The sequence below is a fragment of the Oryza sativa genome, chromosome 1 (genome assembly GCF_034140825.1).
Source record: "Oryza sativa Japonica Group chromosome 1, ASM3414082v1".
In the NCBI taxonomy this organism is placed as follows: domain Eukaryota; kingdom Viridiplantae; phylum Streptophyta; class Magnoliopsida; order Poales; family Poaceae; genus Oryza; species Oryza sativa.
The window spans coordinates 18,956,212-18,980,381 of record NC_089035.1 but is presented as its reverse complement, the minus strand read 5'-3'; the positions used below and the strand labels follow the sequence as shown (position 1 = coordinate 18,980,381).

The following is a 24,170-nucleotide window of genomic DNA, read 5'->3' as shown; positions in this document are numbered from 1 at the left end:
CATAGGCAAACCCAAGTAAGTAAAAGGAAGAGAGCCCACTTTACAATTAAGCATGTCAGCATACAATTCCTCCTCATCCTTTGGAACCCCCAACACATAAACCTCACTCTTCTGATAATTGATTTTCATTCCAAACATCTCTTCAAAACAGAACAGCAAGAATTTCAAGGTTAACACATTTTCCTTAGTAGCTTTAGTAAAAAGAATAGTGTCATCAGCATACTGGAGATGAGTAAGACCCCCTGGAACCAGATTAAGAACCAACCCCTCCAAAACCCCATTACTATTAGCACCATCCAGAATAACTGACAAAGCATCCCCTATTAGATTAAATAAGATAGGAGACAGAGGATCCCCCTGCCTCAGACCCCCTATTAGAAAAAGTCTTGAAAAAAGGTCCATGTTCCCCATTAATATTTATACTGACTCTACCCCCTTCAGTGATCTTCTTAATCCATTCAATAAAAATGATGTTAAAATTCTTCTTCTGCATCACCTCATAAAGAAACCCCCACTGCACCCTATCATAAGCCTTTTCAAAATCTATCTTAAAGATAACACCCGATTCTTTCTTTTTATGGAGCTCATGCAAAACCTCATGGAGAATTACACACCCATCCAAAATATACCTCCCAGGAATGAACGCAGTCTGTGTCCAGTTAATAATCCCCCCAATCACACCAGTTATCCTCATGGTTAAAGCTTTAGTTAGAATTTTCAGAATCACATTCTGAGGACAAATGGGTCTATATTGCTTTATTGTATTAGCATCCTTAATTTTTGGCAGCAGAGAAATCACCCTATAATTTATCCTATCACTGTCTAAAATTCCTCTCTGAAGATCATCAAGCATCTCTTTGATCAAACCCCTAAATTCAGGCCAAAGTTTCTTATAGAAACCCACTGGAAAACCATCAGGACCAGGGGCAGTATTTGTTTTCATACTCTTCATGACATGATCAATTTCTGACAACTCAAAAGGTTTCATCAAGCTTTCATTATCCCCCTCATTCAAACTTGACCTGTCAGCCCAAACCCCCTGTTCCAAATGAATGTTTCTCAATTCTTCCCTCCCAAACAACTGCTTGTAATAATTATAAATATGAGTCTGTATTTGTTGGAAATCTGAAAGAACCTCCTCCCCTTGCTGTATAGAGAAAATGTGGCTTTTCCTATTCCTACCATTAGCAATCCTATGGAAAAAAGAGGTATTGCTTTGCTCTCTTCCTCCTATTCCCTAAAATTATTTTTTCCACTCTACATTGGTTAGAAATTATATCTATCTTATAAAAAACAAAAGAAAGCACATCCCACCTAGCCCACGTGCGTATGTACGTACTCACTCTTTCACCTTGTAGCCCATCTCTCTTTCCTTAATTTTCATGCTATACGTTAGTTAGAAGTATATTTTATAATAAAAAATTAAAAATAACTTTAACACCTAAATCATATATCACACATAAAAATTTTATCCACTTACGTCGTTAGATTATTTAGACTAAAATTATATTTAAAGACTCATATTCATAATATTTCTATTTGCAGTATAATTATGTTTCTATTGGTTTTAACTTTTACATGTCAATCAAACAACTAAAAATACTATGAACAAAAACTGATATAGATTTTATCGTGATGCATAACTTCACAATAATTAAATTACATCTAAAATGATAGAAGTAAAATGAAAGTGAAAAAATATTAAAAATGATATATCTTAATCAGTGAATAAAACTAATTTTTATTCTGTTTTTAGTTAATAAAGTAGTAGTAATTAAAATACATTAAATTTGTAAAGCATAAAAATATGATTATAATTTTTTTCTTTACTAAATTTCACTTAATGCGGTAGACCTATTATTTTATACCATTATTTATAAATAACTCAAACCAATTAGATCTATGTTAAAGAAAACATAAAACAAAGTCTCCTCACCCTCGGGTATATTCCTCTCCTCCGTAATTATGTACCCTTCCGGTCTCTCTCCCATTTAAATCTCCCCTCATCTTCTCTCCCACTCAATTCCTTCCTCTCTTTTTCTTAACTAACAAAATAATATAAAGACCAGTCAATAGCTAGAAAGAGATCATAATTCATAAGTTTTCAGTCTATTTGAGCAATTATTTAATAATAATTCAAGGTCCATACTACCCTTACTTATTGTATAAATATTAAATATGTCATTTTAATATATACCCCAGTTTATTGAATGGCAACCCAGAAAACAAAAAAAAATTATTGTGAAGATATATCAGCGCAAGTCATTCTAAATCCTCTATAGCGCTCTTAAGTCGCCATGTGTCATGTCTTAAATGTTTTTTAAAAAGGAACTTAGAAATTTTGAGTAATAAAAATCATCTAATGGTAGGATTCCACTTAACGAATAATCCATTATTCAACAATTAGATCTCCTTTTAGAAAAATCTTAAACCTCCATGGGTCATGTCTTAAAAACTAGGATAAGAATCTTATAGATATGTTTTTTTTTCTAGATAATGAAAAATATTATAGGTAGGAGTACAGGGTTGGTTCAAAAGTTATATTTGTTATTATTAACTTTAAATTTTATGGCTCATATTGACTAGGTTTTTATAAAATAAAAAATAAAACTATAGATCATGCATATAATAGGGAAGTGCTATTTGCTTTTCAAATGTGGCAAATATCATCCGGCCAATATTTCACTCTTATAAGTTTCTCAAACAAAACGTACAATACATGCCATTGTGAATGCGTGGGCTAACATACTAGTTCCTTCAAAAAGGAGAATATATATATAGTAAATTTGTTTGGTGCTCCATGGTGCCCGGGCTCCATGATTCAAATTGAGTATATACTTAATTCAAATGAGTATAAAATTTTTTTAAATGTTTAGGTACTAACATTAACTACTTTACTAACTAGTTCAAAACAAGTTTGAACTGAATTTAAACATGTTTTTATTAGATTTTGATTCTAGGTATATAGCATCCAAACATATAATTAGTTAGGTATGTTATATTGGATTGTGAAATAAAGTTAAATTTGAGTTGTTTTGTTTTTAGGTATAGGTATGAATTGAATACTTATAACTAGGTATATACTCACAATTTGAAAATTTTGAAAAATTTGGGTGAATTTGTGTATTTCATACCATGGTGCCCGGGCACCATATATATATATATATATATATATATATATACATATATATATATGTCCTATATATAGTAAATTTGTTTGGTGCTCCATGGTGCCCGGGCACCATGATTGAAATTTACTATATACCCAATTCAAATGAGTATGAAACTTTTTCAAATATTTAGGTATTAATGTTAACTACTTTAGTAACTAGTTCAAAGCAAGTTTGAACTGAATTCAAACTTGCTTTTGTTAGATTTTGATTCTAGGTATATAGCATCCAAACATATAATTAGTTAGGTATGTAATAATGGATTGTGAAATAAAGTTAAATTTGAGTTGTTTTGTTGCTAGGTATAGGTATGAATCGAATACTTATAAGTAGGTATATACTCACAATTTGAAAATTTTGAAAAATTTGGGCGAATTTGTGTATTTCATACCATGGTGCCCGGGCACCATGGTGCCCCATATGAGTGTCATATATATATATATATATATATATATATATATATATATATATATATATATATATATATATATATATATATATATATATATATATATATATATATATATATATATATATATATATATATGTATATAATACATATATATATATATGTATATAATACATATATATATATGTATATAATACATATATATATATGTATATAATACATATATATATATGTATATAATACATATATATATATGTATATAATACATATATATATATGTATATAATACATATATATATGTATATATATACATACATATATATATACATATATATATACATACATATATATATACATACATATATACATACATATATATATACATACATATATACATACATATATATATACATATACATATATACATATACATATATACATATACATATATACATATACATATATACATATATACATATATATATATATACATATATACATATATAGATACATATATACATATATACATAGATACACATATATACATATATACATAGATACACATATATACATATATACATAGATACATATATACATACATATACATACACATACACATATACATATACACATATACATATACACATATACATACATATATATATATATATACATATATATATATATAACCCCTAGAGTAATATGCGTACTTATGGATTTCATGGGCCATGATTCGCTTTTTTTTCTCATTCACAAAAAAATAGAAACCGCTTATTCCTATTTTTTTTATCAATGAGAGATATAATGGATCATGACCAATTAAATTCATGAGTACCCATGATACCCTAAGGGTAAAATGGATATTTTCTATCCCTTAACAGTGTTTGATTAACAATCGATTAACGGCGATAGTATATAAGAAAAAACACGATTCGATGGTATATTATAGAAGCAAGTTAATCCATGACAACACCGTATAGAAACAAGTAAATCCATGACAACACGAGTTGTTCAATGGTATATTATAGTAAAGTGCTTGTTTTGTTTCCATATTCTTGCAAGCATTATTATACCGACCCGCACTGAACTGCGTTAGAATACTTTCTGCTTCTGGTTTACTTTGAGAACATTACGGAAGCTGTGGATCAGATACTTATTCAGGAGTAGGGGGGATCACGTACTATTGTTTCAATGGCTAGAAACGAAAAGAAAAGGCTGAATTAGTATTATGAAAAGGATGAAAGAAAACGAAAAGAAAAGAAATAGGTCTAGTGGACCACTCCAACAACTACACTTATTTAGGTACAAATTTTTAGACTAAGGCTACGCTTATCTACGGATGGATGGAGTATATAACATGTGTCTCTATGTCCGTTAGCTGGAGCAGTAATGAAAAGATAAACAAATGATCCATTTCTGTAAATATATATATATATATATATATATATATATATATATATAATTCTAGTTTCCACAGTAGGCAATTACACAAACGTGTGCGGTGTTTTTTGATTTAGTTTGGTGGTGCAGTAATATATAGAAAGTAAAGTGCTTAAGTTTTCTCATTCTCCTGCATATATATTCGAGTACCGTGCGTGCAAAACATTGAATGTTTGAAGTCATACAAGTGGCCTGCATACTGAACCGTGTTAATTAACTTTCTGCAGATCATCATGTTCGATGGCGTTACGCGCACCGCGGATCAGATACTTGAGAAGTATCTGAGTAACAGCGATAGACCCTATTATCAGGGCGGGCAAAGCATTTACTTTGATGGCTGGAAAGGGTTTGGCACCTCCGCCATCCTTGCGGACATAGCAGAGTTAGCTAGACGTAAGAAATCCATGGACTATGAAATAGTCCTCCATGTAGACTGCTCCGTGTGGGAAAGCAGGAGAACACTGCAGAGGATGATCGCAAAGGAGCTAAACCTCGGCGGTTCCACGATGGCCCTGTTTGACAAGCAGGACGAGGATGACGATTTCAGTGGAATAGAAAAGAGCTCCCGAGCTGAGATAGATGAGGTTGCAAAGCTCATCTTTCAGGCAGTAAAGGACCGTAGCTGTTTGCTGATTGTTCACAACGGAAGTGACGATGAGATTGATTTTCTTAGGTTTGGTGTTCCTGTGCTTGAGCGGAGAAACACAGTGTTGTGGACATTCAGGGGGAGGTTTCGGCTTGAACCTGCAATCAAAGACAAAGTGAAAAATGCTGATCTTTTCCTTTCTATAGATCAAGAAGGTTGGTCCGACAGAAATGAATTACTGCACCGTGAGGCTGCACAAGTTAGCCGTAAGATCAGCCCAGCTCGAATTGCCGAATGTTGGTTGTACCTGTCACTTATGTATTATAACCACTCCAACTTCATTTCCCATGATATCGATGCAGTGGGATCATAGAAGGAGACAGTGCATGGGAGATTGCCGACAGACTTTATCACCGGATGCGGCTGGAATATCTTCCTACAAGACACAACCATGACTTTTGGTTCCCGCAGTATTTTGGGAGCCAAATACAAGCAAGGGATTATCGATGGGTTTCAGTTATGCCCAGGAATTCAGATGAGGTAAAACTTATACAAACATTTTCAGTTCCACTGGAAGTGACATCCTATTTTTTGACGTTCCAAAGATCTGATCCTCCAGTAGTACTGCCAAATCACATGTTTAGTCAAGGCAACGAACTTTGTGTGCTGAGACTCTCTTGGTGTACATTTAGTTTTGCATCCCCTCCTTTTACCTGCTGCAAGAACCTCAAATTTATTCTGATAGATGGCTGCTTAAACAAGGATGCTGATTTAACTGGTGAATGGTATCACGAGCAGAACGGAAAACAATGGGAATTTCTCCAAAGTTTATGGGTGTTGGACATACGTGATACAAACTGGGACTGGATCTTATCCCCATCAAAGGTGGTGCTGATGGTTGAACTGCGGGAGCTGTATCTCAAGGCTACAGGAAGAAGCTGGCATGATCAGATCTTTCTTGATATGAGTTGTCTCTCTAAGCTTCAAATGCTCAGAGTGATTGATTCCTCTACATACATGAAAGCGGCGGTACATGACTCGTTCCAACACATGATGAACCTGGAGCTCCTTGACTTATCAGGCAACACCACTCTACATGTTTTGCCAAATTTATCAGGGGCAAGTAAACTAAAGGTGCTCATCCTTGATGGTTGTGTTGGCTTGGAAGTAGTGGAGCCCAATACCCTTCCTAGGTCGTTGGAGTCATTCAGTTTTGATGGATTTGGACCAGCATCCAGGTCAGAAGAAGAAGAAGAAGAAGAAGAAGCGCGACCAAACACATATATAAATCAAGAGCATACTTGTGTAATTTCCAATATATCTCTAGAGGGATGTGAGCAACTGAAGAGTTTATTCTTACGTGGATTGCCAAACCTCAAGGAGCTGAACCTGTCGGGGACAAGAATCCAAGCACTCGACCTCGAAGCTATGCAGGTCCAACAACTTGAAAGGCTCTTTCTACTGGGCTGTGCGAACCTTACCAGAGTGAAATGGATTGATCCAAGCAACCCACCACTGAAGTTGCTATGCATAGACACAAGAGGAAAAGCAGCAAGAGCAATGGATGGTGTCTGTCAGGGATCTCATCTCTTCACCCAACAAGAGCATGAAGCCCATCCGTCTACACATGTTGTAGCTACAGATGCTAGGTTCCTTCGTGGCTTCAGGGCTGGTGGATATGGAAATACCATTGCGTTCGGTAGATATGTTCCATCTCAGCATTTCCATTTGCATATCTCTGATACTGTCAATGACAAACCAGTTCTTCCAAGAGCTAAGGAGAAAGATGCCAGTTCTAGAGATGGATTAATTCCTGGATTCCCATATCTTGATGTCATTGACAAGGTTTTCAACAACGATGGTGAAGATGGATGTTCAGTGCCATATTGCAAGCATCCTGTGCCTCTCGATTGCCATATAGAAATTGCCGAAGGAGGAAGCAATTTGGAAATCGAACAGGACCTTTATGGTATGGGTTCCTTAATCTATAATACTCAATCCTTGCATATACATGACAACTCGTCCATCAGTATTGGTAACCTTGGAGTCAAGGGGAACAAACAATTCAAAAATCTCAGATGGTGTCATGTCACAAGGTGCCTTAAGATGCACACGGTCTTTTTCTGTGATGATGATTGGAGGTATGGTAACTTCTTCCCGAGCCTGGAGACACTCTGGGTATCTCACCTTGTACAAGCCCGCTGCATTTGGAGCACAGGATTACGTTTTTGGAAACCAATAGCAAGGACCACACCTGCAGCCTTATCAAAGCTACGGTGCATACACCTGCACTCCTGCCCCAGACTAAGACATGTCCTCCCCTGGTCCTTACCCACAATGGAGAGCTTGGAAACCATCCACATCACCTATTGTGGTGAGCTCACACAGATCTTCCCAAAGCCGGGTAGTTGCTGGACAGAACGTACTGAATTCCCAAGCCTGAGACGAATCCATCTCCAAGATCTCCCCATGCTGCAGGACATATGTGAAAGAGCCATGTCAGCACCCATGCTGGAGACCATCAAGCTCAGAGGCTGCTGGGGTATCAAACGTCTGCCAGCCATCCACGCCGGCCGTCCACGCGATAAGCCTCCGGCGGTGGTCGACTGCGAGAAGGACGTATGGGACAAGCTGGAGTGGAACGGCGACGGCATGGAAGCGAGCCGCAGTCTCTTCAGCCCACGGCACTCACGCTACTACAAGAAGGACCTGCCCCGGGGATCAGTCCTCAGGTATGTGTTATTTCTTTCATTCGTGTTTTGAATTAACCTGCTCCGTGCGTTACCTCCCTTTCCCAACATCCCTCCCTCATTTTCCACGTGCACGCTTTTCAAACTATTAAACGGTGCGTTTTTTAAAAAAAAATTCTATATGAAAGTTGCTTAAAAAATCATATTAATCTATTTTTGAAAAAAAATTTAGTAAATACTTAATTAATCATACAATAATAGATGCTTTGTCAGCCCTAAGGGTTCCTCTCTCCCAAACACCCCCTTTAGCAGCCTGGTTAGTTAGTGACCTCATAAGGCAAATAGTACTAGAGCTCTCTCATAATCGAATATTTATTTGTAATGTTGTTGGGCCCTTAAATCAAATACTAGTATGGGTATGGGTATCTGATTTTTTTTTGTACAGGTGATTTTCCACCAATGTTGAAGCCTACCTAGCGTTGCTGAGGAGAAGTGGTGATCACTATCCATGTTTGCAGAGATGTGTTTGGTGCCATTAACTACCTTTCTGTCGCATTTGTGTGTGGTTTGCATGTTTTTCGTCAGACAAAATAAAGACATCGGACACAAGTATTGCTTGCGTGTCCACGGTAGTGCACCTTGATTGCACGACCTTGTGCCGCTTCATTTCGTGCATTGATGTGGCTTCGTGATCAGTTTGTCAGCTTTTATGATATGGTATTGGTTCGCGTTTGGTGTGTATTTGGAATAAGAAAGGTCAGCCTGTGTGCAATGGGATGATGACCTGGTTTGTGTATGATTTGCAAAGAACATAAGCGTGTACTGTTGTGATCGTTTGGTGTGTATTTGAAATAAGAAAGGTCAGCCTGTGTGCAAGGGAATGACCTGGTTTGTGTGTGATTTGCAAAGAACAATTGCTTGTACTGTTGTGATTGAATTAATTGAATCGAACTCCTATGAGTCATTAATTATGTGTGATGTGTTATATACACTCCATAGTTACAGAAAAAAAAATTAACTTCTAGGGAAAATTCTGAATTTCGGATTGATTCCCAAAAATTGTTTTTTTTGGGGGAGAGGAAGTATGGTATATACATGTTTGACTTTGATGGCAAATTAAATGAAAGATCAAGCTTCTGCATTGTTTATGAGAAAAAACTTCACTTATTAATTCCAAGAATATAGTAAAGAACTGCGTGCATTTGAGGTTTATATTGAGGTGCACATTCTCACTATTTTCTACTATTTGTAGGAACATTAGATTTGCTCATCCTTAATTAAAATGTAAAAGAGATATTTTTGCAAATCCTCCCCATGCAGTATATAAACATAAATTATTGAAAAATTAAGTATATTTGTAATTTTTTTCCATTTGAAGGATGCTAAAAACTCTCTATCTATAGAGTTTGAGTCAGACTAGAGGGGGCGGGGATGCAGGGTTGGTCACGGAAATCCTAACGCGCGGGTGATCGCCCCCGCGCTGCCCCAGCGATCACCCGCGCCTCCCCCTATGCTCCTCTCTTCCTCCCTTTCTTCTCTTCCTATTACTATTACAGTACACCATAAAAAAATTTAAAAAAACAAAAAGTTAAAAAAATTTATGTATAGAAATACTATATATATAAAATATTTGAATTCAAATTTAAATTTGAATCGGATATAATTCAAATTCAAATTTGAATTGGGCACGTAAACTTTTGACTTATAAACTTTAGGTCTATAAACTTTAGGTGTATAGAAATACTATATATAGAAAATATTTGAATTCAATTTGAATCATATATAATTTAAATTCAAATTTGAAACGGGTATATAAACTTTAGGTCTATAAACTTTTGACTTATAAACTTTAGGTCTATAAACTTTAGATGTATAGAAATACTATATATAAAAAATATTTGAATTCAAATTCAAATTTGAATCGGATATATAAACTTTTGACTTATAAACTTTGGGTCTCTAAACTTTAGATGTGTAAACTTAAGGTGTATAAAATTTAGATACATAAATTTACTAAAATAGGAAAGTAATACGGTGCCAAAAAAAAATCAGGTAGAGAGAGGGGGGCGAATTGATTGTTGCCCCCATCTCCAGACGAGCGATCGCCCATTAAAGGCCCCGGTTGGTCACGCGCGGCGCACATCAGGGGCCCCTAGCTGCCCCAGCCTCCGTCTCCGGGGATTCCTAATTGGCACCTGGTCACGCCCGCACGTGGGCACGCAACCAGACCCACTCCCTCTCTAGTCTCTATACTACTACTCTACTGTATACTACTATTAATTATGCTATATATACTACTATTCCTATATACATATGTATATACTAAAGTATATACATGTAAACTTTGTATACATATATATAAAGTTTTTACGTATGTATATAAAGTATGTACATATGTATATTTTTAATATGTATAAACTTTTGATATATATAAAAAATATATACACGTATACAAACTTTATATACGTACGTATCAAAATAATTGAATAAACAAGAAAAAACATCACATATATAAACTGTATAGAAACTTTGTATTGTATCTATATATTAAAAACCGAAAAAATTAGAAGAAAACCAAAGAAAAACCGAAAAGAAAAAACCAGCGCCACCTACCCAAAAAAAACGTACAGAAAAACAAAAAAAAAGATAAAAGAAGGAATAACTGGCGCCACCTACCTCTTCCGCACGCCGTCCGCCGTCCCCCTCCCCGCGTGTGCCACGTGGCGCGTTACGTGGGGAGGGACGCGTATGACTAGGCGCTAATTAGGGCAATAGCAGTGCAGCTACCGTATTTGAGGAGCCAAAACTGCCCGACGCCAGTTAAACTAAGAAAGTTGTAAGAAACACCCTCCACACTGCATATGATCTATTTTATCCTTCACAGTACATGATAGTGGGGTCCCACCCGTTCTCTCTCCTTGCTTTTCATCTTTCCTCTGTCTTTGTATTTCCCCACCAACCACTCTACCCCGCCACCAGTGCCCCTCTCTCCCTCCTACCCACTACCGGGGCCCCTCTCCCTCTCTGCCGCTCTCCCTACCATCCATGTCACCGGTTCCAAAGTAGCGACGAGCTCAGCACCACGTGCGTGCGTGGATGGCGAGGATCTTGGGGCGGATCTGGAACATCGGCGGCTCGACACGTCCTTCTCGGCGACAGCACCCGGGTGGAAGAGGTGGCCGAAGCAGTGACAACGCTGGGCAGAGTGGCAGCAGGGCAACTGGATCCAACCCGGGGCAACTCTCCTTCCCCACCATCGCCGGGCAGCTCCCTTCCCTGACTACCGCGGCAGCTCCCCCTCCTCACCTACGCCTCTCAACTATCGCACGCCGCTCAAGCCCAGCTCGACAACTCGTGGTGGCGGTTGCCTCTCCCTCCACCGAGCTCTCTAGATCCAGCACGGTGGCTCGACGGCAGCTCGATAGCGCGGCGGTGGCAGGTCGAAGACTATGGTGACGGTGGCTCCCTGGTAGGCCCGAAACCCTCACCTCGTTCTCTATTTCTCCGTCCCAGCCACTGTATTCTCTATTTTCCATGAAGAATCACTGGCACGTTCTGATGAGGAATGCGCGACCAACTTAGGCTCCACGTTCCTCACTTGGGTATGGGAGAGATCGATGTGGCCATGGGCGGAGATAGCGTGGGGGTGGGGGGGGTCTTTAGATCGACCCTCCCTATCCCCTAATAAACCATTAGAGCCTTCATAATACCCCTTTAAATTCTAATCCATATATTTATAGATGAGGGGCTAATATAGATTTTGTTTGAGGTTGTTAGAAGGCCCAAAAGGCTAAGAAGGCAAAAAAAAAAAGTTCTAACCCAACTTTAAATCTCTCTTAGTTGCTCTTGGTCATTTTTATTAAGTCCCCGTTATAATTTTATCGGGCTCCGCCACTGGATGTGGCTGAAAATATTTGACGTGAAAGGTTAGGGCTGAATGTCATATGTGTGCATTGTTAATGGCCTTGTGGGGTACGTCCGCCTTTCGTGTGCCAAAAATCAAACACACAAGCGCCCACTCGTCACACGCTATACGGCACGCAACGCGAGTACGCGACACGACATTCCCCACGACACCTCTCTCTTCCTCTCGCTCTTGGTACTCTATCAATCATCGTCAGTTGAGCCTCAGCTCGCGCACTCACGAGCCGCGGCTTCACTCACCACTCCCCAGTCGCCACGCCTCGGCCCGACGGGATGGGAAGGGGAGCCCCATCCTCCCATCCGCCGCCATGGCGCCGCCTCCTCCGCTACGCCCTCCTCTGCGCCCTCCTCCCCCCCTGGTCAGTGCCCGGCTCTCCCCTCGCCCGCTCATCTCGAATCTCCATGGGCGCCTTGCTGTTCGCTGTTTTATGGGATTAGCCCGTATGTTGGTTAGCGGTTTGGAGTGGATTCAACACGTTTAGTTTCAGCTGGTTCCCCCGGCGATTATCATTGATTGGTTCAGTTTGCTATGCTCTTGCGTGTGGCCATCCAGAGGATCGAGCTGTTGTAACAGTAATAAATGCTTTTGCCAATTCTTGCTGTGAGGATAGGAGTTCATTTGGCAGAGGAGTCATTGTTTCGGATAAATAAATCTGGAAGAAAATCTCAACCCCAATTAGAACTTTTTTTCTTCGGGCTTTTGACATGCTTTTCGAACCCCAATTAAAACTTTGTGAATCAACAGCACAAACGCCATCATTGTTTGTTTATTAAATACTCTTGCAGTGGAGTTACCTATCAACGGATTGTAATTGGAGATTTGGACATACTTCTTCTGTTTCCATTTTTCATACAGTTGAAGACAACTAGTTGGCCGCACCTATGATTTATCAATGTGTGTGTGTGTGTGTTTTTTTTCCTGGAACATGTATTTTGTACCCAGTGCTTCCTTGTCCTTGATGATTAGTTTGGTTATAGGTTCATTACAAAGTATAATTACACCTGCGTACATAAAATGTGCAAATGTGTGCTCTGACAAGGGGACAACTCCAGCTTGACTGTCGCTGTTCCATCCTTTGACAACCGAGCCCATTCGAAGCAAAAGAAGGAAAGGCTTACGTCTACTCATGCTTTTACATTTCAGGGGCACTTCCGAGGCTAATGAACAACTTGCTGAGTTTCCACCAAGAGGCTGGAATTCCTATGATTCCTTTTCATGGATAGTTGATGAAAATACATACATGCAAAATGCGGAGATCTTGGCAGAAAAATTGCTCCCACATGGATATGAGGTAACCATTCAAATTGCTGGTCGGTTTCTTATTTGATAGCAAAATGAATATAAAAATATAAACTTTATCATCATTTTAACTATTTTGCATCATATTGGTGGGTAGTTTGCAGTTATTGATTACCTCTGGTACCGAAAGTATGTTCATGGGGCATACACAGATTCATATGGATTTGATAACATTGATGAGTGGGGTCGGCCATTTCCTGATCTTCAAAGATTTCCATCATCCAGAATTGATAAAGGGTTCAGTCAACTTGCGAACAAGGTGCATGGAATGGGCTTGAAATTCGGAATCCATTTAATGAAAGGGATAAGTTTACAGGCTGTGAATGGAAACACACCCATATTGGACATTAAAACGGTAATGTTTTCCTTCCTTCAAATGGAGTTGGATAACAACTACAGCCACTTTGGCAGTTATGCTTTTCCTCCACTTTTTGAGACTGCCTCAATTTTCTTATTGATCCTTTGTTGAAGTTACTACCATACCTCTGCTCTAAAATATAAGGGATTTTGGCTATGCATTTGTACTGTCAAAATCCTTTATATTTTGGGATGGAGATAATATGTTATATAATGTACATACAACAGTCAATCTTTAACCTCCAATGCAATTTTAAGATCAAATTATAAAATAGCATAAACATAACATTATGGCAAATTTTGCTATAGGACATCCAAATTTTGTGTAATTTGCTGATAGACATTGATAAAACGTGTCACGGCTGAAAGACATCCTAAAAAACTGGTAATTTGCTAGATGACACTTTTGGCTCAATTGGATTGATAAATTATTAAGAAAGACGAGAATGACCCTAAGACCAAATGCTTCAAACATGATTTTAAGGGGAAGAAATAGAAATTATGCAACTTTAAATTTGTCATCACCCCAAATACATCACTAGTATAGATTATATTCCATCTTGGCTCCAGTCTCACCTCAAAAGCTTTTGACCCTAAGGGCATTCTTGTCTTTTTGAAGAATTTCTCTCTCCAATTGAGCCGAAAGTGTCCTCCAGCAGATTACCAGTTTTTTAGAGTGTCTTTCAGCTGTGATACGTTTTTATGATGTCTACCAGCAATTTACACAAATTTTGAGTGTCATGTAGGATTTCAATGTCCTGTTGTAGCCATCCAGACAAACATTTTATCCTTTTTTTTTCTTGAGAGTGCAGGAGAACTGTGCTTCATTCCATTAAGACATATTTTATCATTGGAGGAAATTACTATTTTTTTCCATTATGTGTTATGGGCGTAAACAATGCTATCCTATTATTGATCCATGTTAACATTATGTTGTAGAATGTCTATTCAGCAGCCAATCTTTATCCTCCAATACGTTTTTAAGATCATACTGTAAAATAGCTTAAACATGTGTGTTCTGGTAGTTATGGGATAACCATTTTGGATTTCAATGTCCTGTTGTAGTCTTCCAGACAAACATATTATCATTAGTGAAAATTACTAATTTGCTCCATTATGCATTATGGGTGCAAATAATGCTATGCTATTATTTGATGATTCAAATATTTGGCTGTTTATTTTCCCTGCAAAATGGAACTCCTCTTCGCTGTGAAAAAAAGGAACTTCTCTAAAATTCTTCAAATTAATTGCAAGAAAGGGGGTTGAAATACTACAGCAAGAAAATGACCAGAAACATAAGTCATTGAACTGCTGTTTGTTGTTCAAAGTGTGTTCTGTTGGCCCTTTTCAGGGAAAACCCTACGTAGAGGATGGCCGGCAATGGACAGCTCGTGATATAGGTCTTACACATAGAACATGTGCATGGATGCCACATGGATTTATGAGTGTAAATACTGATATTGGAGCTGGAAAGGCCTTCCTAAGATCTCTTTATCAACAGTACGCTGATTGGGGTGTTGATTTTGGTATTCTTATAGCATAATTCTTCAGTTTAGTTATTACAACTGTGAGGACTGTGTAGAAAGATCATATATTAGGCAGTAGATGATCATTTTCATGTCATACCGAAACTGAAATTTATTCTGATGGTTTCATTTGTACCATTCTGTTCTGTTCACAGTGAAGGTTGATTGTATCTTCGGTACGGATTACAGCCCAAAAGAAATCATAACTATTTCAGAGGTTAGTAGCCCCATATCCTGTTGATGTCCTTTCAAATTATTACACTATTCGAATAAGCTAATTTCTAAATTGCAGCTCTTGGCAGAGCTTGACCGCCCCATCATCCTGTCCATCTCACCAGGAACCGAAGTGACTCCAGCATTAGCCAAAAACATCAGTCAACATGTTAACATGTACAGGATAACAGGGGATGATTGGGACAACTGGAAGGATGTTAGTTCACATTTTGACGTGTCTAGGTAAATTGAGCCAATATGCTCTGTCTGCAGTTTCTGACTGCAAGAATTCAATCCATTAATTAACCTTTAACTTGCTTTTTTTCTCATTATCTAAAAACGCTTGATTATTTTTCTAGTAAATAAATCATTTCTTCTTACCCCATTACATATTGTACACAGTTCCTTTGCTGCTGCAAATAAAATTGGGGCCATAGGATTACGAGGAAGATCTTGGCCAGATTTAGACATGCTCCCATTTGGCTGGCTTACAAATGCAGGTAATTATTTGCAGTTTTTCTTTAGAAAGTGTTTGTCTTGACATGCCCCTCTAACTGTTCAGCATAGATAAATCACTTATATGAAAAAAATATTAGAATCATAAATCCCTATTGAATCTGCATTTTAATACTATGGAACCTGGAACCTAGGTGTGTACATCAATATCTTGCAGAACGCTGAGTATCATCTAGTTTATATTTATGCATGGGCTATATTGTTACTTTTGTCCGTACCAAATAAATTGATGCCATTACTTCTTTTGTTTTAGAGGATTTATGCCATTAGATTTTTGTTCAGCAGAATAAAATTAATTTAAACTCAAACATAAATCTTATCCCTAACTTCATAATACTGCAACTGGATGACATATCTCGATTAAGGACAGATCACCGAACACTGAAGATTAAAATACTTGCTTGAGCAAAAGATTAACTCAACCACTCCAATTCAAAACCCTCCACTACATACCACAATTTATCCTTAGACGCATGTCTCGGCAACACAAAACAAGGGTTTTGCTCATTATAGGACTTGACCGATTATATATAATATTGAAATATCTTAACCAATATCTTCTTGGTTTATTGAACCATTCACATGTAATTGAGCCATATCAAGATTTTTCTTCAAATGTTAGGAAAGTGCTGCATATTTATTACTAAGTAACTGCTTTGTAAAGGAAAGAATCTTAGATTCCTTGAAGCATATATAATTATAACAGGAATAAACATTTTTGCTCTAATATAGGTGTCAATCAGGGTCCACATAGGCAATGTGAACTTACATCTGATGAACAGAGAACACAGGTTTGCACTTGTGGAAATCTATATCTGATATTCAATATTCTCTATCCACTAAACTCTTTTTGTTCACATGACCTCGCAGATAGCACTTTGGTCAATGGCTAAGTCTCCTCTAATGTATGGAGGAGATTTGAGGCATCTCGACAATGACACGTTAAGCATAATAACAAATCCTACATTACTGAAAATAAATCACTACAGCATAAATAATATGGAGGTACCCTGTATTTTATTCGTACTGATAGAGCATTTTGTAGGCGTAAATACAACACTAAGCTTGTACAAATTTCCAGTTCCATCATGTGCACAGTGAAAGGACTTCCAAAGAAGACAAGCATTCTAGTCGTTTCATATCCGAAGATCTTGTACACGTACCAAAGATTGATGGTGTATCTCTTGGTCTCACTGCCTGCAGTGATGACAAAGCAAATGGATGGTATATGTTTTCACAACATGGTAAATCAGATCATATATGCAGGAACTATGGGATGCAGGATGACAAAAATATCTCATTTTGCCTGGGCAAAACAATTCCTCTCCTGACATCGTAAGCACCACCCAATTTATAAATTTGGAGTAACTTAAACAGTTTTTGTGATTATATTTTCTCCATTTCAGGGATGATATAATCGTACATAATGAAGAATACCAAACAAAGTTTCACCTGGCAAATATGGACAGTGACGATGCTTGTCTGGATGCATCTGGCAGTCAACGGAGGACATCCTCAGATAGCAAGTTTCCCATGTTTTCAAGGTGCAGGTGGCATGCTATGCAGGTAAATGACAAAAAACATTCCTCATACAGAATATTAGAGTTACTGCAACCTGAATTTGGATTTGCATTTGAAAATTCCTGCTGTGTATTTTGATTATAAAATATTTGTATTTATACTGTCCTCTATTTAATTGCTTAATTTCCTCTTGGATTCTAAGAAGCTCATGTTACAGAATCAGAGTGTCCTATCAAACAAAATACATTTCTTGCTGCCAGGTCAAATTTGTAATGTTCCCTTCTATTTTTGATAAAATAGCTAAGCCCATGTTTGCTTAATCTCTTTGAACAACCTATGTGGCAAAATTTCTTCTACTGAGTTGTACTGTAGCAAGTTCTAGCAAAATGGTTACTTTTGCTAGTTGGAGATTGAATTAATGCCTTCATTACTCATGAACAATTACTTTAGATGTGGGAGCTGAATGAGAAAGGAAACCTCATTAGCAGTTACTCAAGATTATGTGCCACGGTGGAATCCAACAATAAAGGAGGTACACACTACAACATTTTATTTAGAAAATTATGGTGACTTAGTTTCAACATTATTAGATAAGCAACACAATTCTGTATGCAGTTGTAACTACAGGAGCAGTAGCACGTGCATGGATAGCAACTGGGAGTAAAGGTAGCTGATCTTTCATCTCTTACATACGATCCCGGACTGAATTTTGTTTTAACATTGCGAGGAATAAAAAACTGAATAGTAATGATAAACTTGACTGTTCCTGAAATTCTTATACTTCCTTTAACAAGGTCTGTTTGGAAAATCTGTGAAATCGTTTTTTATAATCTATTATGTGGCCCCAAAACCCTTTTTTAATATTTGAATGGTTTTTGCTTCTGTACTTTGTGAGAAAAGTTTACTACTAGTATCTAAACAGAAGTTCCCAGTGATGTAGTAAGGAATTATTGCAGTAGAACCTGTATTTTTGCCGGCAGCAGCTGTGACAGTGTATTGACGCAGTATTGTGCATAACCTTTCATCCATGCTGTTAATGTGAGATCATGTTGCTCTCTTTTCATCAAAGAAAGGTTTTATATAACAAGAGTTTCCCTAATGAAAAACATGGCATTGATCCACACATGCTAAACAGCAACAAACAGATGAATAAGTCACCCAGTTATTTATTTGGTTAGCAGTCAGTTGCTCAAGTTATCTTGATTAGACAGTACAAATATTCCCTTAGATAACTGGCCATGACTTGCTTTCTGAGCTGTAATAAACTCTTTGAATAGAGTAGTCAAGCAAGATGCAATTTCAATAATTTTTTCTATTGTATCATTAGTGTTACACTGTTACCTCATTCCTATCCACTTCTCATAAATGCAGATACATATATGTTCTAGCGGCTCAAAAGCATAAAAAGAACTCAAAACTAAGCATGAATCTGCCAACTGATGGCTTGACTTTCAAACACAAACTACTCCACTAAGTCCACAATTATGATTTAAGATCTATTCGATTCATTTAGCATTTAGCAGTTGTAGAGATTTTATAAATTGCTGCCACTTTTCTGAATATGTCACCAGACTTCAAATGTTAATCTAGACATAATCGTTTGCAGTGAGACATTTGTTTTAGTCCTATTTGTCATGCACATTAGCTGCAGCTTCTAAGAGGCGGGCTGTGGCAATATATGTCACAGATTTTTTTTTTCTGAGGGCTAATGTCTGTGGTCCATTATATAGGAGAAATATACCTGGCGTTCTTCAACCTTGACTCCATGAGCAGGAAGATAACCGCGAGAATATCAGACCTGGAAAAGGTTCTCGGGAGTACATTCATAAGAAAAGACACGTGCAGCTGCACTGAAGTTTGGAGCGGGAGGAATTTCGGTCGTGTGGAGGAAGAGATTTCAGCGGTAGTTAAATCACATGGTTCCATGGTGTTTGAAATTACATGTTGAGGTATCCCATAATTCTCCTATTGCGCTTACTGAAGCATGACAGGATGGAATAGATAAGTAGGGAAAAGAGCCTTGAGCATGTATCAGGTAAAGCTACCAAAATGAACATCCTTTAAAAGGCTGGGGTTTCAGTTTAAAATCTGGGGGTTGTGGGCTTTAAATGAGGCCTAAAAGAACAAAAAAAATTCCGGAATACGGAGCTATATATGCAACACCACTCACTAATGAAGGAACCAAATGCGAAGTTATGTAACACTGACAGCAGAGCGGACACAAGTGATAGCAGCCGCGACGGACTAACATCATCCCGCGGCCTTCGACAAAAATGAAATTTCCACTGAGCAACTCTACCTAATCAAAATTGGCACAAAAAACCAGGAGCTCAGGAGCTCTCAGTTAGTATCAACACGTTTAATTCCATAAGCTCTACGCGAATAATGGCTTGCCATCTTCACATGGGACTGGGAGTACTAATTACATTACGGATTTCATGGCGAATACTGGAGCCAGTCCTTGGCGCAGAGGAGAGCCTCCACGAGTTCAGGGCGCAGTGAGCTCCGGTAGTCGTCGAGGCTCCTGCTTCCATTGTCAGGTAAGAAAACCGAGCTGCCGACGCCGACCGTGGACATCGGGATGGCCAACACGTCCCGTGCCATCCTCGACAACGTCGGGTACTTGAGCGTGTTGTCCTGCCACCATTTCAGGACGTCGAAATCCGGGGTGCGCTGGGTGAGGGCCTCTTCCAGATAGAGCTCCAGCTCGTGCTTGAACGGTTGGCCCATGGTGGTCACCTCCGACAGGTACATGTCAAAGTCCACGAGCCCAGCGCCAGCCGCCGCCGTCGACGGTGAAGCCGTCGCCGGAGCGCCGCCGGTCTCGATAAAAGGCAGACCGTCAGCTGGCACTTGGTCGACGTAGATCGGTGACAATGGGAGTAGCTCAGGCTGCGCAGCGTACTCCTTGTAGAGGTCAAGGATAGCATCGTCTACCAACTTGACATACTTGGCTGCATCTGTTGGGCCATAGATTTTGGAGTAGGCGAACTCGACCATCTTCATCTTGAAGCGTGGATCCATGGCAACGGCAATGGCCAAGACGACGTTGCAGTCCTTCCAGTACTTGTCAAACTTCTCGTGGATGCCGATCACAATGCCACGGATAACGTCATCTCCATGAGCCATGCCATTTTGAAGCTCTAGCTGAAGGACCCATGCGTCATGGAAGAACATGTTTGCAGTTTGATGGTTTCCTTCTGCTGACATGATGTTAAGCGTGAACGCATATAGTAGCTTCAAGAAGCCACACGCGGCCTCAACTTTCTTCCAGTCCTCCGTCGAAGGCGCTGTACCGTAGTTGTCATAGTAAGACTCCAGTAGAGTGAACACCTGTCTGTAGTCCAGGGCAGCCAACAGCATCAGATAAGTGGTGTTCCACTCGGATGTAACATCCAAGCACAGGCTATTGTTACTAGTGATCTTCAGTTCCACGGCAATCTCTGCAAACTTGTTCTCATGGGCATCATCGGCTTTTATGAACTTTATACTCTCACGGATGAGGTAGATGACGTTGTGAACTGAAGCAAGGACACCATGTGCAACTGCATTTAGAATGTTGGCATAGCACCTCACAGCAAAGGTCTGGCCCTTCAGCATGAGAATGTTGTCACCTGAGAGATGGTTTCTCAGATTTGCGCTATAAATATCGTGCGACGAGCAATCGTGCTCCAAGGTGATGGTGAACAGCTTGTCCTGCATGTTCCAATCAGAGAGGCACTTGATGATGGCTCTACTAACTGCATTCTCTGACTGAGGCCAAGGTGCCATCATGACTTTGAGCACTCTTCTATGCAGCCTCCATTCCGAGTCAATGAATTGTGCAGCAAGTGAGATGTACCTAATACTTTGGTTTGTGGTCAATGACCCTACAGTGAGGCTGATCCTTCCAGGAATATTTGCAAGTGCTTGCTGCAGGTGATCCTTTTCCTTGAGATAAATAGCATACACCTCAGTTTCAATTGTACCAATGTCAACCATCTTGAAATTGGGTTGTACACTATCAACAAAAGATAGGAAGGCTGGCTGCTGAACGATGTGAAGTGGATAGTCATTCAGAATGATCATCTTCGCCAATCGTAAGCAACTACGTTCTTGGTCAAATGAAGCATTTTCGTTGCTGCTATTATATGTAGTGTAGCGCCTGCTCTTTTGCCGATCTTTTAACACACGGCACCATTCTGCAATGTGCCTGGTGAGATGGCTAGTACCTGAATTCTTTGAGCCTGAACTGTATGCTAAGGACTGGTTGCAATGTATGCAGCTTGCTCGTTTGCACCCGTCAGAGACATCTACAAGAGTGAAGTGTTCCCAAATTGCTGACTTTCTCTTCTGGCCTCTTGTGCTGGCTGATGGTATCACCTCGGCATGAACGGCAAGCTCGTTACCATTGAGTATCTCGTTGTTACCGTGGACCATAGTGGTATAGCCATGGCCGTGCATCATCTCATTGTCATTGCTGATCAAAGGCTTAGGTATCATCTCATCCATGTGGGGAGGCTTTTACTGCTACAACCTAAAATCCTGTCATTTAAGAAGTTCGCACAAACAAAACCATGTCAGTCAGATCATAGCAATAATCAGTTTGTAAAAAAAACGTTTGGGAATGATGCCACAATCTGTCAGAGTGTCAGTGTTTCACAAAAAGCATAACAGAAAGGGTGACAAAATTTAAGTGATGTGCCAGGTTATAAACAAGATCATCATCATACAGTTCATTTTAAAAATATGATTTAGACAACACTAATTTGGACTTGTATGTTTAATTTGCAAAGTCATAAGTGGTTGTCAAAAAGATCATGTACAAATCATAATGCCTCGCAATGAACAAGCATCTTCTTCATTGGGATCACTGTGAACAAGCATTTGGCTATAGTCAGCAAAAAGTTAAATTCACCGATAGATTGCAAATGGAAAACCTCAGGGATCTGTTGCAACTTGCAACAGATAAAGTACACAAAACTACAAGAGCAGAAAATTCAACCGACAAATAATGGCTGGCACATGTAAATCTTTTCCGATACTATGGACGTACCGTTACATATGCATCGGCGCCGGCAGAATCTAAGCGATACGCTACGAACTATCCCTGAACTGATCAAGTGTAAGCACAGGTTTTGAAGTTTTCTAGAATATATGCAAATTCCCTGACGCGTGGTAGACAATTAAATCAGAGCTTGTCACAACTTCAACTTGTTTATTGGATACGTGTAACCAATATCAATAAGGGATTGTTCGTTTAATCCCCAAGACGAAGGGTTTGGAGGGGATTGAGGGGGTGTGAAATAAGTCCTCTCAAAATCCCTCTCAATTATCTTTTGGAAGGAATTAACTGAACAATGCTCAAGGAAAGCAAATATATGAAGTTAGTCAAGATATTTCAAAAAAAAAAGAAAAAGAAAAAGACACTCAATGAATCCTGTAATTTTGATATAGAAAAAAAAGAGAGAGCTATGGAACAAACCCATCTCATCTTGCAGAAAACAAAACACATATCTGACGGTCACCAGTAGCAAATTAAACACAAGTCGAGTCTATCAGCCGTGGGATACAGCAAATTTAAACAACATAACTAAAAGATTCAGCAATTTCCGCCAAAGAAATATACTAAAGCATCCAACCAAGGCAACCGCAGTTAGCAGAAGACAACATTACCGTGACAAGCGCGGCTGGTTTACTCACCAGAATCATAATAACATTCTACAGGTTCCACAGGAGAGAAGCATGAACATGATAAATAAACCTATGAAATCCACAAAAACACACAAGCAGCTAGCCGCACCCACGAATTTAGGAAAGAAACGAAGGCCCCCCCTCCCCTGGCTGCCCCTCCGCCTCCCCCCACATCACGCCTCAACACACACGATCTACCAAAACACAGAAACCCAAACCACCCCCCAACAACAACACAAAACCAAACCCCTCGAATAGTAAAACCACTGGAATTCGTCGACCATGCGAACGGCAGAAGAGAGCGCAGCGCACGGAGGAAGGGACAGAGAGAGAGAGAGAGGTGGCGAGGCGAGGCGAGGCGGATCACCTCACCTTGGGCGGAGGTCGGGGGGAGTCGAGGTCGTGTCGCGGGCTCGGCCCAACAAGGAAGAGACAGGCCCCGCCCGATCGAGACAAAACCCTAGCGAGCGAGCGAGCGAGATCGATCTGCAGACTGCAGTTGGTGCCGAGGAGAGACGAGGGAGAGACCTTCGATCGGATTGGTGTTTGCTGCGGCGGCGGCGCGCGGGCTTTTAATGGGCTCTCGGCACGGCCTGCTCCTCCGAGGATGCGTGACGCTGCAGGTGGGCCACACACCCCGTGTCTATCCTAGAGTTTGATGTGTTTCCATTGCAAGTACGAGGCGAAATACTACTACTGATTTTTTTTTTCTGTTTCCGTGTTTTTCTTGGTAAGGCGTAACGTATTACAGACGTTATATATAAGGAAAGTAACAACTGGAGTGCTTTCCCAAATAATCCAGTACTCGTGTTTGATTAGTATTCGTATTTGGGAAGGGTGAATTA

The 24,170-nt window shown here is 39.2% G+C and overlaps 3 protein-coding genes across 3 annotated transcripts; 2 read left to right on the top strand and 1 right to left on the bottom strand.

The window, feature by feature from the left end:
- The first annotated feature begins 5,447 nt into the window (after positions 1 to 5,447).
- Positions 5,448 to 9,266, top strand: LOC136351130 (uncharacterized). Its single transcript, XM_066309609.1, has 2 exons — positions 5,448 to 8,337; positions 8,741 to 9,266. The coding sequence occupies exons 1-2, from the start codon at positions 6,023 to 6,025 to the stop codon at positions 8,742 to 8,744; spliced, it is 2,319 nt and encodes a 772-aa protein (XP_066165706.1). The 5' UTR covers positions 5,448 to 6,022; the 3' UTR covers positions 8,745 to 9,266.
- Positions 9,267 to 12,409: 3,143 nt separating this feature from the next.
- LOC4323975 (uncharacterized) lies at positions 12,410 to 19,854 on the top strand. The gene is made up of 14 exons (NM_001428039.1): positions 12,410 to 12,578; positions 13,364 to 13,511; positions 13,617 to 13,874; positions 15,228 to 15,402; positions 15,558 to 15,619; positions 15,695 to 15,858; positions 16,018 to 16,115; positions 16,864 to 16,922; positions 17,002 to 17,136; positions 17,213 to 17,466; positions 17,538 to 17,697; positions 18,103 to 18,184; positions 18,268 to 18,318; positions 19,383 to 19,854. Exons 1-14 carry the CDS (start codon positions 12,493 to 12,495, stop codon positions 19,598 to 19,600), a joined length of 1,950 nt encoding a protein of 649 aa, NP_001414968.1. The 5' UTR covers positions 12,410 to 12,492; the 3' UTR covers positions 19,601 to 19,854.
- Positions 19,855 to 19,972: 118 nt separating this feature from the next.
- On the bottom strand, positions 19,973 to 23,873 carry LOC4323974 (zinc finger BED domain-containing protein RICESLEEPER 4-like). The gene is made up of 2 exons (NM_001428034.1): positions 23,698 to 23,873; positions 19,973 to 22,176 (listed from the first exon to the last, which is right to left on the bottom strand). Exon 2 carries the CDS (start codon positions 22,141 to 22,143, stop codon positions 20,089 to 20,091), a length of 2,055 nt encoding a protein of 684 aa, NP_001414963.1. The 5' UTR covers positions 22,144 to 22,176; positions 23,698 to 23,873; the 3' UTR covers positions 19,973 to 20,088.
- Between the last annotated feature and the right edge of the window lie 297 nt (positions 23,874 to 24,170).